Below are 21,094 nucleotides of genomic sequence, written 5' to 3'. Positions count from 1 at the left end.
CCTATTCAAATGGGTGAGACCTGTTATTTAGCCTAATTGACTATGACCCACAGAATTTCCCTCATAATGAAGTCCTTTTTTTTCTTTTCTTCAGTGACTACCTGACATTGACACCACCAAGGCCTTGGACACCACATCCCACACCTTGCGGCCCCCCCCCCACCCCCTCGGCCCAGTCTCTAACTAATCTCTTATCCCCCAACATATCCTACCCTGTCTTTAAGTATTCCCACTCGTATCCTTCATGTTTTTACTCCTTTTAATCTCCCAGATTTTGTTATCGTATAATGCTAAACAACTGTTACTCGTGCTGACATGATGTTCTTTCTTTATTAAAGGTCAGAATGAAGAGCTATTTTGCACAGAGGTTACTTATCAAGTGATATCCTTTGTTGCGTGTGTTTTACACATTTTCTTCGGGAAGGTTGACTGCGATTAAAGGATGAAGATTAATTGCGTTCAAAGGATAAGTGCAGATTCCAATATCAGTTTGAAAAGATAAATAACTAGAGTATGCATACTACTGAAGCATTTGTGGGAATAAATAAAAACTTTTTTTTTTTTTTTTGTCAAGTTTAGCGATCTCAGAATAAAAGATGGACAGAACAAACTACCCGGTAATTCCATAGGCCAACTAAAGTCTTGAAGTTAAGGGATGTTTGCAACATGAACATCCTGCATAATAATCAGATATCATACTGAATGATGCACAAATCCAAGTTTGAATGTTTTTAATATGCAAAAAGTAATTCTTTCACGATATTCCAGTAAACCACCTCTTAATATAATTATTGGTCCGCTAAAACTATATATGAAAATATAAATATAAACATTGTATTAACAAAATTTTATTGTAACACAAACACTCCAATAAACTGCATGAAAAAAATCTTGATCCCATACAAATACTCACTAGACACGGTATGTAATTAGTGGAACCTTTTCTCGCGACCATACCAATTAAAAACGTTCTTGAAAGCTAACGTTTGTCATAAAGCTTTACAGTTGTGTTGTTGGTTGGAACCTCACAACCAACACCGTTTAATAATCCTCTTAATAACTAACACTGGCGACTCAAGGGTCAGTTTAACCCTGGCGAGCAAGGAAAAAACGGAGAGCTTATCGGAATTTAATATTAAGATTGGTCACAATTAGACATACGATAAAGCAGGTGAAAATATACACATACTAATCATTTACCTCAATGATAATGATTTGCTAAAAAAAATAATCTAATAACTAAACACTAATAATACCCCCAACAAAAAACAGGAAAACTCATAAACACCGCTTCAACAAAGACAAGGGAAAACATTTGAAAAAGAAAAAATGTGGAGCTTGTTAACTAATAACAAAAATGGCACATTAAATGTGTTCATAAAAGAATAAATCTTAACAAACCTTGACAGAGGATTTAGGTAAGAAAAAAATAGGAGTAAATCGTCTGGTTAAAGTGAAGAAAAAAAATTCACGAAAATAGGAAAAGAAAAAATAAGCCATAGGCTTGACATGTTATGGCAGGTGCCTAATAAATATTTATAGTCGGGGGTTGGACCCAAGATGGTTTAACGACTTGGATCTCAATCCTTTTCCAAACAATGTTGCATTGTCTTTCATGATCTAATGCTAAAAAACAAAAGACAACGAAGACTAGGAAAAATAAGCAGTGTTTTTAAATGAAATCATATACTGTACATTGCATTCATTTTATGCACTACAATCATTAATATGTTGATATTACCTTATAAAATGGTATGACAAAACACTGAAATTCATACATTATATGGGCACAATTTTTGCAGTGTGAACATTTACAAGAACTAAGACCATTCTCGTATTCTATCGAGTAAATACAATAAATTATTTAAAGTTTATATAATTTTTTAAGTTATCCCGTGAAGAACTTTGGATGTGTTTGTTTGAGACAAGCAACCATTTCTAATGGAAGAAGAACGAAGGGAAAACAACAAGAGTCTTGTGTTCACCGACTTTTCATTGTAAAAATCAATAACAACAAAAGGCAAAAATACCTTTTCGGGTCAATGTATTGAAAAGGAGTCCGCCCATTGTCTGTAACACGTCGGAGTTAGAAGAGGTTTCAGACTTACATATAAGAAAAAAGTTCAATTATTTCATTGGATATCACTCAAGTCTGGTATAAATTATGATATGAGCAGCTTTATTTCTGTTTAACAATCACGTACCATACACTAAAAAACACGAACCCTTAAAATATATTTAGCAAACTGGAAACATCTGCAGATTTCACATATAGTCTATGACAAGGGGAACTCAGGAGGAGCTACGGCTGCTGCATCAAAGAATTGTCCCAGACCAGTTATTTCTTATGCAAAACATATACTTCATAATGACCATCAGAACAATAAGTGGTAAGGCTTAGAAAGGAACTGTTACTTAGAACTGCGTTCTTCCCTGGTGTACATATTATGCAGCAACCCAACCCCCCTTGGAAAAAGTTACGTGTACTGCAAAAGAATAATACCAAGTGGAGGTAATGTACATACTGTATACAAAAACTTGTGTGCATATATATATATATATATATATATATATATATATATATATATATATATAATATATATATATATATATATATATATACATATTGAAATAAGCTATAAATACCTCCTATTATCTCTCTTTGTGGTCTTGTAGTAAAGGGATCGACTGTCACCGCAGTTTCGACTAGGACAAGGTTCGAATCCTTGGCTGACCAGAAACTCAAATAAAAAGAGATTTTCCACGTGTCCTTGATCCCTAAGCATAGCGATTTCGATATTAAGAGATATTTGCGACTTATTTGAAAAAAAAAAAATAAAAATCACGTAATACCGATAAATTATCATGTATATATATATATATATATATATATATATATATATATATATATATATATATATATATATATATATACATATATATATATATATATATATATATATATATATATATACATATATATATATATATATATATATATATAAATATATATATATACACACGGACTTTGACCCTGAGGAAGAGCACAAGGATGAGAACATCTAACCACCATCACCAGTAACAGGATGCAGCAGTAAATAAATCCATTGCAGCAAACAGCAACGAGAAGAAAATGATTAACGTTCTTTCACTTGCGGTGCTTGTTTACGCTTGGGAGTGTAAACAAGTGGCGTTTACCTTACAAGAATTCGTTTAAACATTTACTAGACAGACAAGTTTGCTCTCTCTCTCTCTCTCTCTCTCTCTCTCTCTCTCTCTCTCTCTCTCTCTCTCTCTCAGTCTTCAAGCAGAACATACAAATGATTAATTCACATAAGAATTCGTTTATAACATTTTTCTGACAAACAATCTTTCGCTCTCGTTGCCTAACGTAGCGTTTTAAGGCAGAACATGTAGTTGATGGGCACATAACAATAAATGTAAATAACATCTAATGACAAAATAGTAAGAGAAAATATCAACGTGTCTATGGATAATGATCGACATAGGAGACTTTCTGAGATTTATAAACTGCTAAACTGGCGAAAGCTGATGGACCTTTTTTCCATCTCTCTCCTTGTTGTAGTGTTTTTGTTCTTGCTATAGGCCTACTTTTTATGAATAGTTTGAGAAACACTAATGAAAATTCATATCTTTCTTGCCAATCGACGTTTGCTTGTTTATAAATTCCTTTACAATTTTAATAGTCTATTTACTGCGTATTGGAAGATGCACTTTTTCACCAATAAACAATTACACGTAGAAAGACAACAGTATATATACAAATACATACGTATATACAAACGTTACACACACACACACACACATACATATATATATATATATATAGATATAAAATTGTACCCAAACATTATATATAAACAACCGTGTATACACCTATATAAACCGAGTTATGGCCACGCTAATATATCAAAACCGAAAACCACAACTGATATATGTTGATAATGATGAATGACGTTGATGCATGCAAACAGTCAATCAAAGAGTACAGTAACCAGATAGGAAGTGCACTCAAGATTAATGATGTACATCACTGTCAAGGTCAAAATAACCAGTGCATTTAGTTTCCCTTCTTCATCTCCACCTACTCTGACGGCGGAAGAGGCACTTCACTACATAATCGAATGTCTAAGGTGAAAGGCAATTAATCAATCAATGGACCAAAGAATAGATATCAATGAGAAGGACTTATGAATGAATCCTTCCAGATTTTAATTAGTCTCTTGAGATATTTGTGTATATTCAGTAATACAAACATACTAGAAATGGTATTCTAATGGAATATAAATAAGTACGATGTTTCTATAAACTTTATAAACATAAAAGAAAGAATTAAGATACATTATACTGAACACGACAACCGATAAATATAAAATTACTCTAAATTTAATGTAAGTTATCTTAACTAGCAGATAACACCACTTAATTTATATCACGTGTATACAAACAAGATATGAACATTCTTAATCTAAAGTGTCCATCTACGTACCACAGTAATCATGATATGCTTTGATAAACATGACCATTAATTTCGTCTATCGTCGCTGTTACAGCAGAGAGTAACGTAACACATGGTCAATTGCGGAGAACAATTCTCATGTTCGGCAGACCAAAACGCCATTCAGGTGACAATAAAATGCTACACAACTTTACTTCTAATACCATTATATAATTACCATAAGGATCCCAGGGAGTGAGAATGAAATCATCATATTTTCTTTACAAGTTCAACAATAATAATAATAATAACAATGAACATCTCTTAAGAGTCGTGGATATTTGCTTTGCAACAATACTGACTTAATTTATTCCACAAATGTGAAAAACAAATTTCGTTCTAAATTCATGTCTATTCCATCATTGTCAATTTTCCGTTCTTGGTTCCTTTATAGCCTTATAGCGTTGTACTGTATTTATTTGTTTTTATTCATTCTTCTTTCATGCTAACCATAACTTAGTATAATTAGTTTTCATTATTTCTCCGTTTGTTTTACTCCTCTGTTCGATTGTTCCAGTAACAAACAAATAATTATTTTTCAGAGATATCACTATTTCTTATTGATCTAATTCAAAATGAAAAATTATAAATTTTGAGCTAAAAGCACCAAATGATAAATTATACAAAAATACAAATTTGCAAAGTGAAGAAACTTCGGCGAAGGCACAAGCATAATGCGCCTTTTAAGTAGTTAAGTACTCCGAGTCCAGAACTTGTAAGAGCGGTTGCCCCTCTAAGCCAATTAGCGATTCAATATCTGATCCTTTAGCTCGAGCAGGGATGAGAGGGGGGAGGGGAGGGGGTTAAGCTCTTGAATAAAAATGCCCATCCCCTTTTGTCGTCGCTGTTGCCTCAACTCATAAAAATCACCGTCGGCGTCGACGACGTCGCAGCAGGAGAGTCTCTTGGCGTCTACGATTCCTAAAACTGCCGATCGTAGGATGTCTCGAGTGCTCCGTAAGTCGAGGGTAAATAGACTCCGTCATTTATCATTTAAGAGGTAAATGCCAACAGAATCTATCACTTTAAAACGATGAGATGTTTATTATCTCTTCATGTGGAGTGGAACCTAACCCATAAACTCTCTCTCTCTCTCTCTCTCTCTCTCTCTCTCTCTCTCTCTCTCTCTCTCTCTCTCTCTCTCTCTCTCTCTATTAGGGAGAAGAAATGTCAGATAATCATCTCTCCTCTATACCATACAAGGATTAAGAATGTAGCACGATTCTTTCTTGCCCAAACCATACCATGAGTAATAAAGGGTCAGGTTCTATCTTTGTTCATGTGTATCCCCAAACACTAGTGGAAGAAGGATGGAGGTAGAAGAGAATTAGGGTGGACTAAATATCGAATCTATCCATTTGAAAAACAAAACGACTGAGAGAAGCCATGAGGTCCGCACACTCTCATCATTTACCACAGCTGTCTGTTCACATCATCATTAATTTGATTAGTGCTTCAGCTCACGGACAAACTGAAGACTTCATACATCCATTCACTCATTCATTCTGTGTGAGAGAGGCATAGAGATGAGAGGTCAATTTCTTACATTTTCATGATTTATTCTACTAAGGGGGTAGTTCATACTTTTAAGATGTGGTCTCAAAGAGTTTTAGTCCACAAAAGCATAAATATAAAGAAATAAAACTTGCTTTATACCACAAACGTTTGATGGGTATCACTAAAGATATATAAAGTACAAACTCGTTTCCAAATATAGAAGAAGGTTAATTCTCAGGCTAAATATTTCTTTTTATAAAGGACTCAAAAAGTATAATTCTACAAAAGAGAGCACCGATATAGAACCCGATAAAAAACCTTATAAAGACTCTGCCTATGAAGCACTAGGACAGTCAGAATTGGCATAGAAATGCTCAGATTGTGCTTAAAATCATACTCTTGGCTATTTCAGCAAAGTATTATGGAGTACTTTCTAATAGTGTGTAAATAGAAACGTAGCAAAAGAAAACACATAAAGGAAAGAAACCCCTTTTCTACTCAATAATCCAAAACGCTAATTACGATTCAGTGACTGGACATTCTGTCCAAACAGCAAATGCAATCACCATTTAGGATATGTTTTGCACATTTCGGTTCTCTTATTCACTGTCCTGAACTACTACTTCCGCACAAACAAAATAATTTATGACTCATCACGTGTTTTTATATTTGAAATTTGACAGCGTCCAGAATGCGAGGCCTAGCTACCAAACATGATACATAAAGGGGGATTACAGGAGTAGGCCTATGAAGGAAGTTCTTTCAGCTTTGTCGATAGACTGCCAACGGCGCCACCAAACATGAGCAACCACAAGTCGCTATAGAGATTCCTTGATTGACATTCTTATGCGTTTTTGTTTAAATAAATATACAAATATGTCGTTTTTTTTAAGTGTCTCTTTCTCACGCATACATTTAGACATTCACAAAAAATAACTGGACAGGGCTTTCAAGATCAATTTCTGTTAAACCTCAAAACGTCTTGAAATAAAAAAAAATGAAAGAAAAAAAATAAAACATGAATAACGAACCATCTGTTGAGTGGCATGAACCTAGGCCTCTTGTTTATGTTTATTTACAGCAACAACTGGACATAATCAAGGCGTCTGTGGCAAATGGAAGAAAGGATAAACCTAGTCGGGCTACGATAGCACATATTTAGCAAGATATCAGATCAACTAGTACATGTAAGTTTTCGGGAACACACATACAGTATGTGTGTGTATTTATATATATACTGTATATATATATATATATATATATATATATATATATATATATATATATATATATATATATATTATATATATGTATATATACATATCAGCCACTGCCAGTCCACTGCAGGACAAAGGTAAGACCTTCCACTCGCGTTTGATTATAGTCTAATTTTCTTAGCTCGTCAATCCATTGTCTTCTCTTGCCTCCCTGCTTTTTTATATATATATATAAATATATATATATATATATATATATATATATATATATATACACGTGTATATATATATATATATATATATATATATATATACACACACAGTGTATGGTAATAGTTATCTAAATACGATAACTATACTTTCCCTCTGGTGTGGTTGGATTATTTGCTCTTAAGGGCATATAAATCCTTAACAAAGCATCCATTTTCATATCAGGATTCAAATTTTACAACCGACATGAATAGAAAAGTCGCAATGCTATTTCCTTGAAAACATAAGAAAGAAATTCAAAACTTTACATTGGATGAGTTCAACATTGAAAACATTTATTTTACCAACATATCCCACTTTACTCTCATATCTAAATTTATTAACTTGGTTGGAAGCTAAGAACAAGATCTCACAGATTTCAAGGGACAAGTAACCAAGGTTACTTTAATTAGGTGTGTTGATATATAGGATAGCGAACTAGAAAAAAATAGATAAGTAGCTTACTCCACTCTTGCATTATTCTATACAATAATTGGTTAGCGGTGAAGCCAGTATTCTTACCAGAGATCTATGCAATGTCAACAAGTTGTATAGTCAATGAGCATGGAGCATGAGGAGAGATATAGGCAATACAATCTGAAATGGTTAGTCGAAGGTTTAGTGTTTTTAGATAATCTGGTCATGTTGAAAGAAAGAGGATGATACATTGGGGGAAATGAATCGTTCGAAAGCGTCATGAGAAAGGAGAGGACATGGAAAATGCTGGGATAGATAAATGCTTTAGAAAAAAAACTTTATAAGTTATGGTGCGTGCAAAAGTTTCTTTGCGTATATGAGCGAAAACTTAATGAACTACTGACGAGCCTTCTGTTAAATGTCTGAACCGACTGATGTTTTGAATATTTCCCGCACGGGGTTTCATCCACAATTCAACTACTAAAATATATTTGTGAAACTACACCGTGCTATGAGAACAGGATTTACTGATGAAACGTGTACACGTGAACACATCTCCCTTTGTATTTCAAAAACTGTAATTGAATCTAATATATACACACACGATTCATCAGTAACAGACAAGAGGTGGGTGTCTAATCGTTCTTTAACGTTATTTGACTGCATGGAAGAGAGAGAATGTTCCGCTCAAACGTACTCAAATGATTAATTTCTAATAATAAAGAAAAATATATTCAGTTAAGAAAAATAAGTAAATCAATTGTTCTTCCATTTAACAACTACGACAAAAATAACAAAACCAACACCCCAACAGCAAACAATATAAAAACCCTTCAAATCGTTCTACAACGCGTGTAGGCCTATTGTACAATTCGTATCCGTCGTTATACATTACAGTAAGGTTATTCATTATTCAAAATCACCATTATTGACGCGACAGAGCGAACAATCGACGTCACGGGAATAATGAATGTGACCAAATGGACGATGATCGATAAAGACTTGGCTCAGCTGGGGATGACAATAAACATTCATACATCTGGTGAACGCAACGATACGGATTAACCAAGTGAAAAGGAAATGCGGGGATATATATTTACACATGGAGCCGAGCATTAGTATGTATACCGTAGATGTAGGGGCGGTTACATGCTGTATTATACATTGGGCTTTGGTTTCTTTTGTTGCCCTACATATAAATTTTCAGATATATATATATATATATATATATATATATATATATATATATATATATATAGATGGATGGATGGATGACTAGATATCCATATATGTGTAAAGGCACTTATATCTATTAAATTTATTAATGATAACCGGCTTTTAGCATACCAAACACGAACACAAATATATATATATATATATATATATATATATATATATATATATATATATATATATATATATATATATATAGGGCTTATATTCCTTAATGATAGGCAGCTGTCGATACACCTCACACGAACACAAATGGTGTGCCTATAGTTCCTTGAAGACTACCTTCAATCTAAATGGCATACAGACCTCTAAATACCATGATGCTATCGTAGTGGACAATGACAACTACCCTATCAAATCACTGACACGCACATTCACACACAGCCCATGAATCATAGACGCAAACATGTTTTCTCGATTTATACGTAGAGGGGAATTTGCAAGGATAAAAAAAAAAATACGAAGATCCCAGAATATTTAGGATACCGCTATTCTTCCGCATAGATCCGAAAATAAATTACTTTAAGATACCGAAGCTGCTATAGCATCTAAGATCTTAATCATTACAGTATGATTTTTGGTAATGTTCGTCTTGGGGAGATATTGGTGAATCGACACACCAAGGTTAACTAGATAATTCACTGGCTTGTCTCCGACACGAGAGAGAGAGAGAGAGAGAGAGAGAGAGAGAGAGAGAGAGAGAGAGAGAGAGAGAGAGATAGCAGTAGTTTATAATAATTAAATATCTACTGCAAAATAGATTAATCCTAATGATCCCCTTTAACGGAAAATAAACAAAGAACAGTATGGAATAAGAAATAACAATAAAATATCTATAAATAGTTTAATCAAAATAAAAAAGAAAAAGAAAAAAAAACGGACGGCAAAATCTCCGTTAACTAGGAAACAGAAAAATAAAAATCCCACAAAATATTGTGGAATGAAAAAAAAATCGTCTTGATAAAAGCTATCCAAAAATCATTTCATTGCAATACAGCCACCCAGATTGCCATAAATATTTCTCCATTGGTACAAGGACCCACCCCTATGCAAAACACAGTGATCAAGAAGACGTACAAGGAAATGATTGCATTATCATATCAACAAAATATCTGGCGACTTTGCAATAAAGGCAACGGTACATCAGCCAGGAATGCAAGTCACAGGAAGGTATAGAAAGGAATTGTATATTGCGATCGCCTAGTAATGGCAGATATAAATTGCAGGGAAAAAAATTATTTTTTAGAAAAGACAATTTTAGAAAAAATGAAGCCTGAATCATAACCTACGGGCAAAAGCTTGGTTCGAAGGCGTGGCTGCTGAAGACTTTGGCAACAACCAGCATTTTTTATTTGTTGAAAGACTCTCTCTTCCTCTTGTATAAATGCTTCAACGTTGCTTTTCTTCAATGATTTCCAACATCTCAATACCAAATAATAATTTAAATTACATCGTTATTTATTTTATGGTTGTTTTTTTAAATAACTGTTTGTTAATACATATTTTTAGTAATAAGATTTACCAGTAATTCTTAGAAAATATGCATGCCGACATGTATCTGCCTATATAATCATCATATTAAAGTTAGTATGCATTTACATTGAAAATTATAAAAACAATGTATTATACCAACACATTGAAATTATCAAATTACTTGTCACCAAACCCTGTTTAAAATTTGAAAGAACGAAGAACCTGGGTACGATTTCATTAAAATAATAATGCCTTTTTTTTATTCTTATTGACTTTTTTATTCCAATACTGAAGCACTTTGCTAAAGGATCTATGATCATGATACGATAAACATGGAATCATGAAAAGAAAATCCAAAATAAAAAAATGTAAGAATTATAGGCTAATGAGTCGGTCATTGTATTAAAACGTTCGCCAGCAAAAGAAATCAATTATATTTTAAGAAAACAGAAACGTTTGTAAATGATTCACATTCACAGTCATCATCCCATATGCAAATGCACTTATGCATTTTTATTAGAATATACATGCTTCCACTAAACATAGTGTATACCACACTATCATATCACGACAATTTCCACAAGAATATGAAAATATAATTAAGAAATTACAAGATTTCCTCACATCATAAACACATACTGTACACACACACACACACACACAGAGAGAGAGAGAGAGAGAGAGAGAGAGAGAGAGAGATTTATCAAATTCTATTTAGTAAAACAGTGACCAATTTTAATCGAATATCGACTCGGGTATGACCACGTACACCATACACCATATAAAGACGGCATGTGATACATAAGGTGAACAATCCTTGCATACAGACAACCATCGGAACATCATCCAGATGAAGCCGACAAGAAATAGAGATCAGACAGTATCCTTGGCTCACTTTCCGAAGGATACAGAATCATGACTTTGTTTATCCGTTAACACTAATCCAGATTCTCCAAAAGAGGATCGGACGTCATAAAAACTAGATTAAGCTCGTGTTAACCGACTCTTAAATTCTAAACTCACTTCATTAATTATATTCTTATTTTTACACAAAACACACAGATAAATAACACACACACACACACATATATATATATATACATATATGTGTGTGTCTGTGTATAAATGTGTATATATACAGTATATATCTGTATTGAGATGTTTGTGTATGTGTATATAGATATATGCGTGTACAAATATGCCTATTGTATATAAATACATATTTATACATACATATAACTAAATACAGTATATTCAAATATTGTACCACAAACAGTTTTGATATCTAATTCATTCTACCTCAGGATTAATTAAGGTTAGTGAAATCCTTCTTATATGCGCTTCTACCACGGCACGGATTAGAAACAGCACAACAAAAGGCGTTCCAATTGGGTCTTTCTTCCCAAAATAAGAGCTAATTTTATTATAACTGTATCACTAAAACTCGAGATTTAAATTTTTTTTTCAAATAAGCCATAAATACCCTTTAATATCGAATTCATTGTAATAGTGGGCATGGAATGATTACGATTCTAAGTACAAATCCTGAATTAGACAGAATCAAATACAGCTGAGCCAAGAATCAATTCTTATCTCTCTTTATATCCGAACGGTTTGAAGCCTAATGTTTACCCTTGATTCTATCGGTCATAGGTTTGAATCCCTGGTCGGGCAAAAATATTTATCTTAATTTTTTTTTCCTATGGGTCTGTATTTGTGACATATTAAAATCACAAGTGTTACGCAATGAAAATTATCATACATACACGTATGTACATTAAATTATATTATTATAAATATATATAAATATATTTAAAAGGTGTGTAAAACTGAATTTACAAAAACTAAACCGAAACAGTAACTTACTAACTCCCTGCTTCGACGCAAACGACATAATCTCCAACATTTTCAATTTAGTTTTCGATTCCGTCTTTTTCTTTGCTTATGTAACTTAATCCTGAATGACATATGCAAACCCATCAACGAGTGCTTCTCATGACAGGGGCAGGATTATCCTTGGATGCCATAGCAATATATGTGAATAACTTACTTAACTATTAAACTTTTACGGTTTTTCTTAAGGTTTTATGATTTTTCTTGTTGCATGCTTTTTTTCAACTGATGATGGCTAAGCGTTCATTCATAAACATCAGGGTGGTTGACTTTCTGATGACGAACGGGTATCGATTTACATTCACGAGTATTATATATCTCTTACTTACATGACAATTGTTATTCTTCTTATGAAATTAATTGATCAAAATTACGTAGACTTCTCTTATAGTTTTTCCTTATCTCCTTTCCTCACTGAGCTCTTTTTCCGTAGGCGTATTTGAAGTCTGTGCGACAACCATGTGCAAACTTGGGCTTAAGGTTAGGGCTAATTCGATCGACCCTTTGCTCGCCCTTCACCTTGTACTTTAACCTAGGACTTTCCAAATTGAATCGCTTCCACGTATCAACATAGCAATTAATCTATGAAAGTTTAACTACTCTGAGTAAAATTATGGCCAGGAAGTTGTTCACAAACAGACAAACAGGGGCGAAAACATAACCTTCTCCAGACTTCGTTGGCGGAGGTAAAAACCTACAGATAAATTACAGAATAGTGTAGTTGACGTCAGAAAGTTTCTTTTTCTCTTCATTCCTCCACCAGCCATTCAAGGCAATGTATTTTCCCCAATCCACATCACATTCCTCTATTCTCTCCACGTGATCAAACCATCTAAAAACATTGATCCATCTTTTCTCCCAAAGATTTAAAAGACCGCTCATGAGCGGCAGAAGCCAATTACCTTTTACACCTTAAATCTTACACACCCTAACAGAACATGAATGCATATATAATATAAATAATATGTACTATATATACATATATATATATATATATATATATATATATATATATATATACATATATATAAATTATTTATTTATCTATATATTCGGATATATATATATATATATATATATATATATATATATATATATATATAAAATATAAGTATAATTACCTTTTCCCAACAAAACGTGCATTCAGAATAAGAAACATTCCTACATTCCTGTTGTTACTAAAGACTCTTTTTCTTCTATACGCATTCAGCCTAAAAATGTTGACTCCCCTCAACATTAACTCCCTTCCCAGGCTCCCAATTTTCCCAAGATCAGGTTAAAGATGTTTACGTAAGCTGGAAGAAAACACGGGAGGAGAAGCTGAGAGTTTATTTCTCACTCAAGGAAAACTATTTCCGGTTAAGAAAATAACAGCGAGAGCTTTAACGTAATCCTTAACAAACAAATCTGGAACACGAAGGCAAAATCCCACGCCAGAAGACTAGCTAATCCTATGAGATTAGAAGTGTCGGGTTATACATACACACGAATGGATGAAATAATCGTGTATACAAACAATACTTTGCTAAAGTGACAGTCACGGAAATGTAAAATTTGTCACGGCATTTTAATCTTTCTGTGAAGAATGTATATATAATAAACTTCTAAACCTACTGTTGAACAATATTCAATAATATTACTGAAAAGTTACATAAAACGGGACAATTCTTAATAAAATTCCAATAAAATCACTAACTTCAAAAAGTAGCTACGGGCTGCAAGTGTGCAAGAGCCCGTGCCTGGCCGTAAGGACCAGACAATCTGAAACAACAAGCTTTGAAATATATAAAAGCGTCTACATTTTCGGAAATTTTCAGCAAACAAAAATTCTAGTTGAATCTATTCTTTTATAATTTCAAGTTTCTCTTCATTTATATGCACAGAAACATCTGTAATGGTTACAGGGAACATTTTCTAGGATGACAAAGTTGAAATATTCTCATTCTTAAAATGAATAGCAAATAACGAAATACTGTAATCACTGCAATGAAAGTTACATTACTGACCAATAACCAGGAAACCTGCTATTCACTTTCGACTAAAAAAAATTTCGAAATTTTAGTTGCCAATGTTTGTACGACGCAAGACGACCATCACCATTCACAAGAAAATTTCAACTTTGCCATATCGGAATGATTCAACCCTTTCGTTTATATGCGCTTCAAGGCCCCCTCCCTTGAAAACATGCACATAAACAGACACGTGGGGACGCCTTTTCATCAGTCCTAATAACAATAATAAGCACGTGTCACGCAAACGCACGTGTTCGAAAATTGGGTAAAAAGCGAGGTGAATGATCTACACTTCGGGAAGCAAAATTAGTCATTCAATTTACATTATAACGATTATAAAACATCATTATCTACTCAAGAGGTTACTTCATTTTTTACTATAGGTTTCCCAATTATATTCAATGAGAGAGAGAGAGAGAGAGAGAGAGAGAGAGAGAGAGAGAGAGAGAGAGAGAGAGACTAGGCAGATGTTGGAACTAAAAGTTCCAACGTGGGTATATAATTTCGAGCGAGTGAAGAGAAAGGGTTAGAACTACCGGCTGTCAGTTCCTCGGCTCCCCCTTGTTACTAGATGACGCGCGTGTTGCGTGTGTGTTTAGGTGCCGGAAAGGCCTGCTGATTACATTGCAGTAGCTTCCCCTCTCTTTTCCCCATCTGTAGCTACACACCATAATGATAAACTAAACCCAGACTCGATCTAAATGCACCAGAGATCACTAAACATTATGAAATCACCTGTATGCTATCTAAATCATCATCAATTTTCATTTAGCAAAGGAGCTATTTTTTTCTCTCAAAGCGTTAAAGCAATTATGCATAACTCCAGAATTAATGGAGATCAATTATTCTTAATAGCAACTTATATATACATAATGATATAAAGCGACCCAAGGCACAAGTAGATCTTATCTTAACGAGATAGGCTAACCAAACTCACACATGAATTATCAAGAAAGTAGCCTAATTGTTTACATATACGTATGAAAATTACTCATACATGCAGAAGATGAATTACTCGGGGCAGTTTGAGGAAAAAAATAGCTTTGCCTAAGCCAATTTTCAACTCCTAAATATACCTCTACATAAAACCATCCCATCAGCAGTAAGTCTGTGTGACAATTACTGCATCTTTCACGTTTCATTCATTTGATAACCAGCATATAGTAATAAAAAAAAACTGCTGCCATTTTGACCAGCTCGATGCTAATGTGTGAAATATAATCACGTGATCGAAAATAACCAAGGTTTTATACATAGCTAGTGTACCCGAGTCGTCAAGAATTACGTCAAAATATTTAGATAGATATGCACACACCCACACGCTAACATAGATACATCCCTTACCACCCTTCCCCGTTTCCTAAATAGGTAATTTGTGGTAGTGTGGTTTCCTATAGTCTACCTCTCGGGGTAACCCCCTCACACCAGGGTATGAATAACCTCTCTCCCCCTGAGCGTTATAGAACAATATATATATATATATATATATATATATATATATATATATATATATATATATATATATATATATATATATATATATATATATATATATATATATATATATATATATATATATATATATATATATACACATATATAATCAGACATCTGCTCCTTATTATATGGGGGAGATATGTGAAATATAAACAGATGTTCTATAATGTTCAACGCTTACCAATATAATCTTTTCAGCTGAACAGACGGTTACCACTATTTCAACTCCTTCAGTCCCTAATCCACCAAAGGGCTAAGAAGAAACGAAAAGACATAGAAGTAAAGTGGTGCAACTTTGGTTGATGGAAACAAATTATGGATGACAAAATCCGTTCTGTTGTTTTAAGTGAATCTATCACCTTATTTCAATGTCCTGATTGTAAATATCTTTTTCATTGAAGTCCTATTTATGAAAAGTTCAAGTTCTTTTAAAACTTGCAGATAAGAAATGGGAAGGGAAGGAAATGTCAATGCAACGTGGTTTGCATGAACAACTTCCCGGAAACAACAAAATAGATATACGTAAAGGGGGAAAATGTAAAAAACAGACGTGGGTGATTTAAAGAAAATGAAAGGGGGAAACAACCGACAGGAAAAGGGGAGGATACGAAGGAAAAATGTAAAAACACAACGAGAAAGAACAGGATATGTAAGAATTCAAGTCACAAAAAAATGTGAGGGTGTTACGAGATGAGATAGCGCGAAATAACCCCCACCCATGAATTTAATTAATCAGCTGCTTCTACAAACCCCTGTTAAAAATGTCTAACCCCCCCCCGGGCCCCCACCCCCTCCCCCCGGAACACTGGCAAGCAGCCATTTCGTTTTTTTCATAATGGTAACATTCATCAAAGGGTCTCATTCACGAAGGAAATCCACTCTAATTTATTCATCATCGAATCTCGTGGTGGCTTTCAATCATCTCACGCACCGCCTATGATACAGGGGGAAAGGAAGGAGATAGATTGATGGAGGGGGGGGGGTAAGAAAATAATTCCCCATCTATTAAATCCTATAAAAGGGCCCTCTAATAGAGACCACTGACAACGTCCACTAATATCTTCTTTCAATATTCAAGTTACATGATGAATCAAATTTTCTTACATCTTTTCATAGCACCATTCTGTAATGCCCATCGCGAGCACGCACATGCAGTATATGGAAAATAGGGATGAATCGTGTGTGTGAAAGGCTTTAAAGTCGGTAAATGAAATATCTAAAAATACGTAGCCTTCATTGCTAAATCATCAGACATTGGTTCACAAATGGTGGTCACGTTACTCTATGTCATAGAGTTATGAGTAATGGCGTATTTTTAAGGAATACCGGGTTTTCTGCGCTAGCACATATACATACATACATATATATATATATATATATATATATATATATATATATATATATATAATCATACATACATATATTCATATACGCATGTGTAGGAGTGTATATATACTGGTCACATTCACTGGAACCTTGCATATTTAATAAAACTGCCTATTCAAATCTTAATTAACACGCTTTTGAATACGCTTTTATCTGAAAGACTTTACTCAGCAGGTCATGGTTGACCTCACACATGTGCAACCCTAAATACCAATCGGGCAAAAGGGGCTTTAACAATTATTTCACTATCTTCGATTAAAGGCGTTGAGCGGATGATGCATTCAAAACGTATTAGAAAATTGAAAAGTTAAGATATTGTGTTGGCAATCAGATAATATTGAATCAAATGTGTGCATATGTGTGTGTGTATATATATATATATATATATATATATATATATATATATATATATATATATATATATGCAAGCACTTATTGGCCGACATAGACATAAATTTAATTACAACAGCCAATATAACATTACCTCTAAACTCATCTATTCCCTAATTCATTTTTAGAAATGTTTCAAATGAAGTCATTCTTAATTTGCATGTTATATAGAAAATCTTTATTCGAGACAGAATTAGAGCCTGCGGTAGAGAAAATAGTTGCCCAATATTTAATTAACCACCTACGCCGCTGAGAGAGAGAGAGAGAGAGAGAGAGAGAGAGAGAGAGAGAGAGAGAGAGAGAGAGAGAGAGAGAGAGCAGGCGACCTGCATGTGCCATACCAAATAGCAGTCCGACGCCACCATGTCTGATTAATTCCGATCTGCTACTGGCTCCAATGGCCACTCAATCCTCTCATCTCTTGTACAAAAGTGCCACAATAACAAACCCATAAGATGCCCCATTTTATTTCATGGAAACTGTTTCTTAACAATGCAAAGTTATGCAAAAATATTAAATAAATAAAAGAAAATTTACCAACAGGAAAACAAACCATGTGAAATGACTTAGTTCGCTGCAGTAATAAATGGTCGACACTTGTGTCTAAAACTTCAATGTATGCGGGCTTTGCTATTGCATGCAAATATGCATGTATTATCACTTCAAAGCAACTTACAAATCGCCTCCTTGACCAATACTACATCATGCCAGTGTCAATATCCCAAACACGTCTTGGGACTCGGGTATTCAGAACATATTCACAATTCAATCGATACTTGTTTAATATTATTCAAATCCGCATTTGCCTTCCAACGCAGCCATCGTGCTCAAGCCTTGCCTGACATTACAATCACATCATCACTTCCCTATAAAGCAGAGAAGGTCAAGGATTTTAATCTATATCAATCAGATATGAACTTTAATGAGGGGAAGTTTGTCCCTTTCATCTTTTCAACTGCCGGGCGTTTGAATACATAAAATTTCCTAGATCTACAAACTCCATAAAGTTTTTAATTTTTTAAATTGGGGTTTGAAAAGGTTCAGCAGTTCATTTCTGAACAGATTACTTCCCCCCTTACTTGAACAAGACAAAAAGAACAAACAATAGCCATCATACAATCGATAATTTTCGTCCTTTCTATTTTGGTGTTACTATCCACACCATTTCCTCCAAAATCTTCGATACATTCACCACCGACGAGAAACAAATAGTAAAAAGTGCACAAAAAGTATATAAAGTGGTATCTACGAAGTTATGCTATTGTCGTGGAATAATGGGAGGAAAATCCTCTAATTTCATAATAAATCACATACCTTAAAAATAAGCAAATGAATACGTAAGTTATCAAAGAAGAAGATAGTTTGTATAAAACTGGAGTCACTGAACCAGGTCCCCTTGGAACTCAAGCTTTATTATTATAATTATAATCACAATCACTAAATTTCGTCCCACCCCCACAAAAAAAAAACAATTAATCAAAGCAAGAAAAAGGGAATGACTTCATATTACTTTACTAAAGACAGAAAAATGAAGTGAAGCATCATGACAGTGATATGGGTCTTACCTGTGCGTTGTGCCTTTTCCCTGCGTGTCTTGATGGTTCTGTCTCTTCTTCTCGTCGTCTCTTCGGTGTCCGAATGATCAGCATCGTTGTCCTCAAGGCTCTCTACTGGTCCTCGAGGTAGAGAGTTAGAAGACGACGATGACGAGGACGAAGACGAAATGACCGACAGGGGGCGGTACACCCCTTTGAACTTCCTAGGGTCCTGGCCCATCGGAGGGGACGTAGGAGTGCCAGGTGTCTTCAGGCTCAGGGAGGAGCTGGAGGACGTAATTACGGAAGACGAAGAGTTGGTATTCGAGGAAGACGTGGTTGAGGTGGAAGTGATAGACTTAGGGCTGTCTTTGGGTTTGATAACAAATTCAGGTTCTGCGTAAATATGTTCTCTTCGGGGACGTTTTTCGAAATTATCGTATAGGGAGCCCGAGGTGGTGTTGGTATCCAACCCGGTTTCTATATTGTCAAATAATGTACAGATTGACTCACTAATGCTCATTTTGGAAATGCACCGACACTCGCTCGACGTAGTCCTTCTTAGCGCACCACATTTATCACACTTGAGTAATGTCTTGTCTCTAGAGTTGTTATTATTGTTCGTTTGGTTCCCGAGGTCTTTCTCCTCGATAAAAAGTCTAGTATCGTTATTCCCACACACCCCGTTTTCTATAGCACCATTTTCGGTTTCTTTGGCTGACTTGTTTTCATCTTGACCGACGTTACTTAAATCTACAACACCGTTACTCAGGCCCTTCGCAGAGCCACCTCCACCGCCTCCTCCTCCTCCCCCACTTCCACCTCTCCTTCCTCCGGTTCCTCCTCCATCGTCGCCTCCTTCACCGGCCCTAATGGTGGTTAGTACGTCAGCTCCCTCGTTCAATCTGGCGTAGAGAGCATCGTACATATTCAGTAAGGTCGGCACCAGATCTGTTGAGATGCCTGCAAAAAGAAAGAAAATATGACATTAACATCAATTCAAATAAAGTACATATCAAAATCACCTAATAGCTAATATTACCATAATATTGGTGCTAATTGGCAATACAGGAAAAAATAGCTCTAAAATAGAGTATAAAAAGAAATATTATTTTGGCATTCAGGAAACAGATAGGAGTACTGTATAACCCATTTTGAATACCAAAGTCTGCACTACGAATACATAAAACAACAAAACCAAGAGTTGCATGACCTTTCCCACACAAGGGTTCGACCGAACATTAAATGCTCCCAAATTCGGTACCAGCACCTTACAGGGAACTAATGACAAATATTCACTTTTATACTTACACATTCACTTAACACTTAGTCTACACGTCAAAAACCCTATTCATGGAACAGTAACCAATAACAAGATATATTTACTTATAGAAAATACTAAAACGTTCGTTGAAGAACCATACACCAAGTTAATATTCTTCAATGCTGCCATACGGTTAACTGCACACACTTTTTCTTTCTTATAAATTAAGATACCTAATTCGGTAATAAACTTGTACAGCTTATCAGAAAATCAACAAAATAACAGTATCAAAATGAACAGCAATTCCACAACCCACTGGAAAAGAAACGATGATGATGATTGTGGAATATTAACAATAGGTGGAATCTCCTTACAGAAACGGCAGCTCGTAACTTGTAACTTAAAAGTGGCGCACGCAAATTGCATACAGAGTGACAAAGCTGTGACGGATACGATGTGAAAGTTGCCCCGGAATTCTTCGTTCCAATCTGAGAATCATCGCAATAGCCAAC

General features: G+C 34.6%; 1 protein-coding gene across 6 annotated transcripts in view; it reads right to left on the bottom strand.

The window, feature by feature from the left end:
• The window catches only part of LOC137655644 (uncharacterized), a 582,773-nt gene that overhangs the window by 131,677 nt on the left and 430,002 nt on the right, over positions 1 to 21,094 (bottom strand). For all 6 annotated transcript variants that reach the window (XM_068389594.1, XM_068389619.1, XM_068389601.1 and 3 more), the window contains one exon: positions 19,349 to 20,281. In XM_068389594.1, coding sequence (XP_068245695.1) covers positions 19,349 to 20,281 — 933 coding nt within the window. The remainder of the gene's footprint in view (positions 1 to 19,348; positions 20,282 to 21,094) is intronic.

Source organism: Palaemon carinicauda, chromosome 1, assembly GCF_036898095.1.
Source record: "Palaemon carinicauda isolate YSFRI2023 chromosome 1, ASM3689809v2, whole genome shotgun sequence".
In the NCBI taxonomy this organism is placed as follows: domain Eukaryota; kingdom Metazoa; phylum Arthropoda; class Malacostraca; order Decapoda; family Palaemonidae; genus Palaemon; species Palaemon carinicauda.
This window is presented reverse-complemented; position numbering and strand designations above follow the sequence as displayed.